Source organism: Myotis davidii, unplaced genomic scaffold (genome assembly GCF_000327345.1).
Source record: "Myotis davidii unplaced genomic scaffold, ASM32734v1 scaffold963, whole genome shotgun sequence".
NCBI classification, from domain to species: Eukaryota; Metazoa; Chordata; class Mammalia; order Chiroptera; family Vespertilionidae; genus Myotis; species Myotis davidii.
In genome coordinates, this window is record NW_006294116.1 from 1,958,662 (window position 1) to 1,970,419 (window position 11,758).

Consider the following 11,758-nt stretch of genomic DNA (forward strand, 5'->3'; position numbering starts at 1 on the left):
GCAATTGGTGTTGCATCACTGTAGGGCATGCCTCAGGGACTGGATGCAGCACTGGATGGCCTGGTGCTGCCTCTCCTGGAGGCTCCTGAACTGCAGTGTGCCCACCACCCCTGCGGGAGCAGAGGCAGCCCTGCCTCCTCCGCTTCCACTCCCCTGCATCCTCCACTCTGGCTCCACAGTGGCGGTTACTGCCTCCTCCCCAGTGGCTCCCTTGGTGGTGTCAGCGCTGTTTCCTGAGCAGCCAGCAGAAGAGCTCTCAGGGCCCCGTCCTGCCCGGACTCGACAAGAAACAGGCTGTGCTCACACTACCTGTTCTCAGCGGCTGCCCCCCTGGGACTGGAGGACTATGGTGGGGCTGAGAGGACGGGGCACCACCATCTTGTGGTAATGGGTGCTGCCATCTTAGTGATGGAGTGATGGTTAATTTGCATATTACTCTTTTATTAGATGGGATGGTGTGTGATTTAGATGGTATGGATCTTGTCCTTACTCTCTAGGGATACATAAGTCATCCAGCTAGTGGAATAAGGAGTAATGCTTGAAAATGAAAGGTTTGGAGTGGGCTGGGGTTGAGCGCCTATGATGTGAGGCCATAATGTATCAAAAAAGATTTTATTCCCGACACCTGGGTGCAGGTGGGCTGAGACCAAGAAAGGCATCAGTAAAGAGACAGGGAGAGATAGGTTTTTATTAATTTTTGCTGGCTGTAAGCCGCTCTGCTGATGTAAGGGTCTGGTCCATCCTTGGTTCCTCCCATGCCAGGTGTCTTCTGGTTGTCTGAGCTATGCTGTGCTCAAGCCTGCAAGCTTTCTGCTAAGCATAATAAGTTTTTTTCTGCCCCATTTTATTTCCTTTAACCCTTTGTGGTCCAATTTTATTTTTGGAATTCAAACAGTCTGGTCCAAACTAATTGATAGGATTGAATGTTGAACTGGTTTGTGGTGCCGACCTCAGCCTCGATGTTGGACCTGCTCCTAGCGCCTGGTCTGTCAAGTCAGCCTCCACGTTGGACCGAAAGGGTTAACCCTTTCAGAAATGCCTCTCCCAGCATGAGAAATTTGAGGAGGATAAAGGGTTGCAGTGGGACAGTGACGATGTAATCTAGAGACATGCATATGTAAAGCAAGGAGACAGGAAAGAACATTTTTATGTTTCTGTTCTGTGGGTGAGCCAAGGTGGTAAGAAAGTTGGAGCTGAAAAAGCTTGAAACCCCAGATACAAGCAATAGCAGACAAGGAAAGGCACTATGCTATGCTAAAGAGTTTTGACTTTGTTTTTCCTCTGAAAGAGGAAGTGACTTGCTGTTAAATTAATAAGTGATATAATTAATTCCCATTTAGGAAAATATTTCTGGTAGATAGGGGAAGTTATAGAGAACCAGTTTAGAGACTTAATGCAGTAAGTCATGTAAGAAGCAATGAGTACCTAGAGAAAGTTAACTCCTGTCCAAGAAACATCAAGGAAATAGAGATTAAAGAGTTGGGTACCAATCAGAGGGGAGAAGGTTGGGGGACTGGGTGAAAAGGTGAGGGGATTTAATAAAGAAACAAAAAAAAACCTCATTGATACAGACAACAATATAGTGATTACCACACTGAAAGAGGGTGGTGGGAAGTAGAAGAATATAAATGGGGGGATAAATGGTAATGGAAGGAGACTTGACACAATTAAATAAAAAATAAAAAAAATTTAAAAAGAGTTTAGTACCAGATTTGGTTTCTAGTGAACAAGAACTGAGAGCATAGCATGACTTCCTGGTCATTTTAGAAAACATACTGGGAGAAATAAGTAGAAGTAAAGCTTTGGTGTAGGGGAAAGGTTGCTGAAATAAAGAATTATTATAGGCAGCTCTCACTAACACCAGAAAGGTGTCACTGGACAGCCCCCTGAGCGAGTGGCAGAGGGCTGTCCCCAATCTCGATCATTGTCTTCTCATACAAATGAGTTTATATGAGAGACCCTGACTGCATTGTGAAAAGCCAATTTATTAAAACAATTAAGGCATGCATCTTTATTGAAAAAAAAAGCAAAAGCAAAGCAAGCAAACCTACACATCTGGCTTATGAAGCACAGAAGGGCTCTCAGCTGATCTGAAGAGCAAGTTTGGTTGGGGTCTGTGGCATCATACACCCTCCTGAGTATAGGTCTCAACATTCTTTTGTTGAATAGTTTGGTCAACTTTATCTTGCCAAGCATTGAGACTGCTGGATTCTCTGCTTAGGAAGTAAAATGGCCCTTTTTTCCTTTCCCTTTTCCCCCTTCCTTTCTGCATTCTCTCATTAGGGAGGTTTTTAAAACCATTTGCTCCATGTGTTGGCTGGGGAAGATAATGGCTTGTTAGTTGCAAGCTGGCTGCAAATTGCCCACAGTGATTGGCCTAGTTTTAACTTTCCCGTCAGTTTCCCTATTCCTCCTGCCCTGGATTCTCACAACAGATTGAGTGTAAATGTCTACAGGACAAGGCTGAATATATGCTCAGTAAGTAGTTTTATTCATGGGTTGGAGCTTGGAAGACAGGTAAGATAAGCCATAGATGTGGCTGAGTGTACATGTAGAGAGTGAAGATTAAATGTCCACAGATTGCTAGTGAAAGGGACAAATGTTATAGTGGAATCATTAAAGATAAAGACTACAAATGACCATTGGTTTGAGAACTAATATTAACTACAGCAAGGGAACAAATGGCAAAGTCTCTCTTTTAAAATGTAAGTATTTTTATTCCACTGATATGTATGCACAGGAATGGGTGAAAGAATTTAGGATGACCCCTAAGTTTCTGTCTTTGGGAACAAAATGGACAAATGGACATCCAAAGAAAAGGACTGAATTAAGGAAAAAACACAGGCGTGTGTATCATTTGTAGCATAATATTTTTGGATGAATTAGCTTATTTTGCAACTTAGAATATTATGAATTATCATAGTGTAGAGGAAATTTCACTTTCATTAGTCAGATGCAATTATCTCCCTCTGTGTGAAGCTGACTTTCCTTATCAAGAGCAAAGTGAAAGGGCTAAGCCTATTATGCTGTCTCTTTGATGTTTTTATAGGATATAATGAAAGATGACTGCTCAATGCTGAAGCTGCAGCTGAAAGAGAAGGATGAACTCATTTCCCAACTTCAGGAAGAGCTGGTAAGTGATAATATTTGCCCCACAAGTGTGTTTTCTTTGCAAGATTATTTGCTATAAAACCTACAACAATTTTTTAATACTAATATTACTTATTTATAAATAGTGATTCAATCTGATTATCAATTTTGTAATCCTATGATAATAAGGATTTGACAATCTGAAAAATAGCACATTTTATATTATGTATTAAACTTGATATAATTCAGAAACAGATCACTGAACCAAAGTTAGACATTTCAGTTAAATCTATGAAAAATTGTGAAGGATACAGCCACATTTTACTTTGTAAAGTGCATGATTTAACTCTACTATATCTAGAGTTAAAAACACCTATATATGTATAAAACCCTAATATGCAAATAGACCGAATGGTGAAATGGCCGAACAACCAGTCACTATGACATGTGCTGACCACCAGGGGGCACACGTGGAACATAGCAGGTGTCAGCATCAGGTGGCAGAGCACAGAACATGGCGGGCATTGGCCGCGGCGGGGTGGTGAAGCGGGGGGCACCAGAACAAGACGGGGAGCTGGTCACTGTCATCAGGGCAAACCTCTGATGGTTACTGAAAATTCTTTGCTCCTTAGCACTGTGGTCCTGCCTGGTGCTCACACCTGCTGCCAGCGCCAGCCCCGCTCACACCCGCTGCCGGCGCCAGAGCCACTGTTCGCACCTGCTACCAGCGTCTGGCCCCAGTCCCAATCACTCCACACCATCAGTGGGTAGGAGTAGGGCTGAGCCGTAAGAGCGTGGGAGTGGTGGCAGCGGTGACAGTGGGAGCGGGGCTGCTGGCAGACAGGGACCAGGCACCGCAGTGGGAGGGGCTGGGTAGGCGTGCAGAAGATGGGCCGAGACCTGCTCCTGTGCCCACCACATTCTTGTGGCCCACAGTTCCTTTCAAAGTGCATGAATTCATGCACTGGGCCCCTAGTATAATATAAAGCAAATTACTCATTCATCCTGCAAACAAAACCAGATTTTACTTTTTATTTTCATAAAATTACCAATGATACTTATTAATATAGATATTATTTTATATAAACCCCAGATGAAAATATCATACAGAAATATGAAATGTATATAGTTCATGTTTTCAGGGTGTGTTTTTTAAATGTGGTATCATAAAAAGGTAATCATACTTTTATAACATGAAAACACATTTGGTAGGTAACAAGTACTGGGCATTACTTTTCGAAGTATGTGTTTTCAACTTATGATGGTTTCATATTTGACTAGAGATTTGATTACCTTAACAATAATGTATAATGTAATTATTAAATATAATTAAATGACAAAACAGATTTTATAGACCACTAAGCTTCTGAGAACGGTTAACATGTTGGTGAGATGGCAGGCAAATTTAGAGCATATTTTATTGACTCAGCAACTGACAGCATGTTATTGAGACTTGACCTTTATTTAGACTGTTCCATGATGGAAACAAGGCTGATTATCGATCTCATGAGCATAGTGTTATTGCTGATTTAGAAATGTTTAAAATCCTTGTATAAGTGAACTTGAGCAGTTCAAACCCATGTTGTTCAAGGGTCAGCTTGTAGTCAATTTGGGTAATTCAAATTTAAAGTAAAAAGACACACTTGTGCCTCATTTTACTAAGTCAGCCAACACAGGACTTTTCTTGGAGGAAGAGGTACTAAATTTAATTATAGCTATGTACCATTGGATCTGGAAGTAATAACTTCTTTCTCATTTTACTCAACAAATGAGGGACAAATATGTATTAAATATTAGAATATTAGAATGTCCTGGGGTTGTATATGTGGTGTGGCAACATTGAAGAGAAAAAGAAATGTTTTTTTTCAGGAAGGAATTTTTTGTTTGGTAAACCTGAAAGAACTAGTTTACACAGGGGGTGATTATTCCCTACTGCTATATAATTGAACAAAATCACCTCTGCCCTGCTATGAGGTAATGTGAAGGGCATGGGCTAGTGGTGCCTATGTGGAATGGGGTATGTAAATAGTATTTTGTATATTGATAATAAATTGTATCTTGTATTGATTGGTCTTACAAAGTGTGTTCACAAAAATGGAATAAGCCAAAAAACGTTTGAAATTATCAAGTTTAATACCACTCACACATCAAATTAGATCTTTAAAATGTTTTTATTTTCCTCTTTCCTTCCCGTACAAACTTACATGAATTTTGTTGAGCTTGTTGAGGACTTTTAGTGACTTCAGTTCTTTTATTAGTTGGTTTTCCTTTGAAAGGTATTTCTTCTCTCATGAAAGCTTATGTATGGCTTGTATTTGCAAACCCTTAATCATGGTATTGTCTATTTATATTTAAATTATATGTAGTTTAAGATTTATTACACACTAGAGGCCTGGTGCATGGATTCGTGCACCGGTGGGTCCCACAGCCTAGCCTGTGCCTTTTCACAATCTGGAACCCCTCAGGGGATGTCAGACTGCTGCTCCTGCCTGCCGCTCCCACTCCTCCCAACCCCGTTGCACTTGCCACAGGCTCGTGCCCAGTCAATCCTGATTGGGAGGGGCTTACACTGCAGCACGGTGCTTGCCAGTTATAGTCTTGCATCTGGCGCCCATTGGTCAGCTGAGTGGTGCTTCTGCTGTGGGAGTACACTGACCACCAGGGGGCAGCTCCTGCATTGAGTGTCTGTCCCCCCTGTGGTCAGTGTGCATCATAGCAATCAGGTCGACTGGTCATTTGGTCATTCGTTCGGTCGCTTAGGCTTTTTATATATAGATTACTCCTTGCTTTCCTTTTCATCTTATTCCATTATGTAGACTCATCTGATTCATATATGGTTTTTAGAGTCCTTTCCCAAATGTTTCCTCTCAATGGGGGTATTGATGATATGGTATCTAAATCTTTGAATATCTCTTTACCTTGAAAGATAAAGGATGCTGCTATGGATTGAATTGTATCCCCCCAAATTCATATGTTGAAGCCCTACCCCAATGTGACTGTATATGGGATAGGGCTTTTAGAAGTTAATTAGTATTAAGTGAAGTGGTAAGTGTGGAGTCCTAAATTGATAGAATTTAGTGGCCTTGCACAGAGGAAAGGCCATGTGAAAACAAAAATGACAGCTGCCTACAAGCCAGGAGGAGAATCCTTAGTAGGACCTGACCATGTGGGAACCCTGATCTTGGACTTCTACCCTCCAGAACTATGAGAAAATTAACATTTTAAGAAATATATATATATATATATATATATACATATATATATTATTTATTGATTTTAGAGAGAAAGTGAGAGAGAGAAACATCTATGATGAGATAGAATCATCCATCAGCTGCCTCCTGCATACCCCATCCTGGGGATGAAGCCCACAACCCAGGCATGTGCCCTGATGAGGAATTGGACTGTGACCACCTGGTTCATACACACACATATATATTATTTATTGATTTTAGAGAGAAACTGAGAGAGAGAAACATCTATGATGAGATAGAATCATCCATCAGCTGCCTCCTGCATACCCCATCCTGGGGATGAAGCCCACAACCCAGGTATGTGCCCTGATGAGGAATTGGACTGTGACCTCCTGGTTCATAGGTTGATGTCCAACCACTGAACCAGTAGGACAGTCTTAACTTGTTTTTTAAGACACCTAGTCTGTGATATTTTGTTATGGCAGCCTGAGCTAAGACAGATATCATGTCAAAGTATAGTATTTTTAGGTCTTGGTTCTTTTTTCTTAGTAAATAACATTCCATAATTTTTAAATTTGGGTGCTGCACATGACCTTTTTCCATGGTTTACCTAGGTGTGTGACTATATTTCTTCCTTAATTATGACTAGTATCAGCAATTCTGTTCTGTCCATTCAAGTCTTCCTTCAAATTACAAATTGTTTCTTCAAGGCTTCCTTCAAATTATAGAATATTTTTTCTCTTGAAATCCATATGTCCATATTTGATCTTATTGATCTCTCTCTCCTTACATTTTTCTTTTAGTATTGAACTATTTTATCTTTAGCTGAAATTTTTCCATTTATATTCTAAGCCACTAATTTGTTTCTCAACAATGACTATATTTTTATAGTCTAATAAATATTAAAATACAGAAATTGTTTTTAAATCTAGAAAATAATTGTAATGTTTTAATTATATACTATTAAATATTCTTAGTATGTGGTGGTGTTAATTTGTCATTTGTGTGGACAGCATTTCTATTGCACTGTAAGTAGCCTGTCCTTAATATCTTGCTTGTCCTTCCTTCCTCGGATATTTGGTCCCCTTAAGATCCACAATTACTTTCTTTGACTTGTTTATTTCTCTATTTATCCTCAGTACTCAGGTTAAAAAAAATAGAAAATTTAAACCAGAGATGGTCAAAGGCCCAATAGAACCTGCTTTTGTTGGCTAGTAACAATGAACAAACTTGAAGGATTTTAGTCATTGGCTTTCTCTTATGACACCATGAGGTCTCTTCAGTTACAAATATTAAACAACTGACTGGTGTAGGTGGCTGCTCTGCAGTTCTTCCAGTCAAAAATACTCTTCAGATCTTCTTAGGATGAGAAATTAGGGAAGTATCACCTTTCTTGCAAGGATGGATATATTCCATCAGCTGTTTTCTCTCCAGAACCTTGATTTTTCATTCTTAACCCAGGCTTATTGGTGCTTGTCCAATGACTCCAGTTAAGCCCCTAGAACAGTCTTGAGATTCCTGTCTTCTCAAAACCCATCAGAACCAAAACTGTCCCACATGTGTCTCTTAACCTTGCCTTCCTGCTTCAGCCAGAAGAAATTAAGGTCAGTTTGGGAGATAATAGTGTCAGGAAACTGTATTCAGAATACCATCTCCTTTTGAGACTCTTTGTTCATGAACCCTCTGATAGCAAAGTCAAAATGGTAATTGTATTATGCAGTCTCCCCCTCCACAATTCATTTTTTTTTTTTTTATCAAGGCTTCAGGGGCAGCTACATTACATGAATCCCCAAGGCATACACCAGATTTGATCAACTTTGCATTAGGTTAGAACAGTGGTTGGCAAACTGTGGCTTTTTGAAAAACGACTTCTGCGCATGGGCCACGAAGATTCAATTGCACTGTATGTGTGCTCCCGCATGTGGTGTTTTGTGGAAGAGCCAAACTGAAGGGGTCAAGGAGCCGCATGTGGCTCGCGAGCCGTGGTTTGCCAACCATGGGTAGAAGATTAAATAAGAACTAGACTAAAGCAAAGGAGGCACTAATTCCTTTTATCTTCTTGGCCTTATCTTTCTCTACATGAAGAGGAGACCGACTGAATATAGTGATATAAAAAATCAGAATATGGTCCTGGCGGTTCTGGAGGTTAATGGGCTAGGCCGTGGTCGGCAAACCATGGCTTGCGAGCCACATGCGGCTCTTTGACCCCTTCAGTGTGGCTCTTCCACAAAATACCATATGCGGGCACGCACGTACAGTGCTATTGAAACTTCGTGGCCCATGTGCAGAAGTCGGTATTTGGGGAAGAGCCACACTGAAGGGGCCAAAGAGCCACATGTGGCTCGCGAGCCGCGGTTTGCCGACCACGGGTAGAAGATTAAATAAGAACTAGACTAGAGCAAAGGAGGCATTAATTCCTTTTATCTTCTTGCCCTTATCTTTCTCTACATGAAGAGGAAACAAACTGAATATAGTGATATAAAAAATCAGAATATGAGTGTGCCTTTGTGACTAGATTTAGTTATCTTTCTTCTGGCCTCAGTTTTTTTAAATTGTCAAATAATAAGATAATACTAAAATATAGAAAAATAAATATTTATCAATGAGTTTGATACATTATAATATATAGTGATAGTATATGTCAATAATATATATTTACATAGCTGTGCATTTATAAAATGAAATGGGGAGAATTGCATATAGTATAATATTGCATAAAATATACATGGAGAGAAAGTCTAGTTTAATTAATAATTATCTTTAGGTAATATGAGAATATTTAGATTCCGTTCTATATGTTTTAGTAGTGTTTCACTTTTAATGACAAGTATATATTCCTTTTACAATAAAAAAAATCAGACATATCTCTTGGGATAATAAATGAAGACTGTAGATTGATTTTAGTGGCTCTCATGCTGTGGTGTGTGTGTGTGTGTGTGTGTGTGCACGCGTGTAGGGGGAATGCCTTAGTCTACTTGGACTACTGTGACAAAATACCATAACTGAATGGCTTAAACAACAGACACTTATTGCGGTTCTGGAGGCGGAAGGTCCAAGATGTTGGCAGATTCAGTGTCTGGTGAGAGCCCCCTTTTTGATTTTTGACAGCTGTTTCCTCCATATGTCCTCACAATCCTTCCCTGGTGCATACACACAGGGAGGGAGGGAGAGCTCTTGTGACTGTTCCTCTTCTCACAAAGACACTAATTCTGCCCTGGGGTTCTCACCTTCGTGACCTCATCTAAGCCAAATGCCCTCCAAAGTTCTCACCTCCAAACACTATCACCTTGGAGCTTAGGGCTTAAACAAGTCAATTTTGGGGAACACAAGCATTTAGTTTGTAACAGGGAAGTAAGAGTATCAGAGATGTCTTGTGGAATTATGCCCCTTTACAACTACTTAATGGTAGCAATTATGATTTTACTATTTTTCCATATTAAAATTCTCTGTAAGATTGTGATTGACACAGTCACATGTAAGAATAAAAATTAATCAAATAAACCAAAAATCTAGACAAAAGGTCTGCTAAGACCTATGTATTATTAGTTCAGAATAGAAAATGAGATGAAAAGCTATGGCACATACTTTACTGAAAATTATTAAATAATCGTGTTGATCAGGCAAGATCTTAAAGACATGGATATAAACCAACATTTGAAGTCAGGAGTAATAGGAACTTTAAACAAATAAATAATATTTAAATATATTCAAATATAACTTTGTGTTTATTTTGTAGAATATATTCAACTTTAATACTGGAAAGAAATCTCCCACATAGCACAAAGATTTGGGGATTTTATGGATTTACTTTTACTGCATAGGTGTAGGTATAGACCAAAAGTCTAAACATAATGGTTAAAAGTAAGAACACTTAATTAGAATCAATTATAGTAAAAAGTATTTAAATTAATTATATATTTAATTTATATTTAACTTTTAACTATTAAATTTCATCATGTAATGCAGAAAATAGTTTTCTCATAAGAAAGTTTTAGGTTTTTCTCAGACTTAGTGAAGGTCACATTGAAGAATACAGTATAATTTTATTGTTAGGAAGAAACTGAGGAACAATGTAAATATTACTTTCTTGTGCCTAAAAATATCCAAGAGATTTATCACAAATGTTCCTGGTGAAGTGTTGCCTTGTGTTTTGGGGAAAAAGATATATTTTTTATAAATGATGATTAATCTGATAAATGGTTTCATACTACAGGTAAAAAGTATTTTCCATATGATGTCAGAAATTGAAAGTTTATTTGGTTTTTATGTATTGATTCAAAATATGTTTAAATAAATTGAACGTAACTTACAAATAAAAGTAACTTTAGTGAGATTTAAGACTGTGAATAGTGAAATTTAACTATCCTAATTAGGATCAATACACCATAGTATGGACTGAATGTTTCATTATACCAATTTACTTATACTCTGTCAAATAGATTTAGTGAATTTATATGGATAACCACATTAGAAAAGTGGTTATCAGTAATTCTAAGCTTTTATAATTTCTACCATTTCGGACTTTTCCCTTTGGAAACTTTTAATCAGTTTCTAGCTGATCTGAGTAAAAAATATCAGCTGTAACTTTTTACAGTATAATTTTAAGAAACAAAGTATTTGACCTGGCTGGCGTGGCTCAGTGGTTGAGCGTCAGCCTATGAACCAGGAGGCCCTAGTTCAATTCCTGGTCAGGGCACATGCCCGAGTTGCAGGCTCAATCCCCAGTGTGGGGAGTGCAGAAGGAATCCAATTGATGATTCTCTCTCATATTTGATGTTTCTCTCTCTCTCTCTCCCTTCCTCTCTGAAATCAATACAAATATATTTTTAAAATGAAAACAATATTTTTCTATTTAAAAGGAGTTTAAATGGTTTACCCAAATCAAGTTTCCTGGGCATAAAAGTTTGTTAGCTCTATCTAGGAATAACTGTACACTTTAATACCATCCTCATTAAAACAATAAGGAAAAAATAAAACGAGACAAAACAAAAATACTTCCCATGTTTGTTCTCATAATCCTCCTCTGTTTACCAACAGGACAACACTTATACATGTCTGAAGGTAGTGAAAGCTGGTACCTAAACTACCGCATGTTTATAAGCTAATGAATAAGAGAAAACATTGACTCTAAGGTATTTAAAACAATAATACAAATGACTAAAAGTCATCTGTATTTACTATTATCATATGTCAACAATTCAAAAATGTTAATGATGAGACTCCTTCATGAAAATATTTTTTGTGGGCCAAAATTCTAATTTAGTAACCCCAGCTTTTGACTGAATTTTATATTTTATAATCATTTTAATTATCACATTTTTAATATTCATCCTTTAATAAACATCTCATCTATACTAATAAAAGCCTAGGTGGCCCTCACACCCTCACGTCATCACAAGATGGCTGCCCCCATGTTGTCACTAGGTGGCCTCCCCCATGTCATCACAAGGTGGTCACCACAAGATGGCCATCAGGGG

The 11,758-nt window shown here is 38.5% G+C and overlaps 1 protein-coding gene across 1 annotated transcript in view; it reads left to right on the top strand.

Moving 5' to 3' along the window:
* The window catches only part of CCSER1 (coiled-coil serine rich protein 1), a 666,528-nt gene that overhangs the window by 568,848 nt on the left and 85,922 nt on the right, over positions 1-11,758 (top strand). Inside the window, exon 8 of the mRNA XM_006768187.2 lies at positions 3,050-3,133. Within this exon, the coding sequence (XP_006768250.1) occupies positions 3,050-3,133 (84 nt within the window). The remainder of the gene's footprint in view (positions 1-3,049; positions 3,134-11,758) is intronic.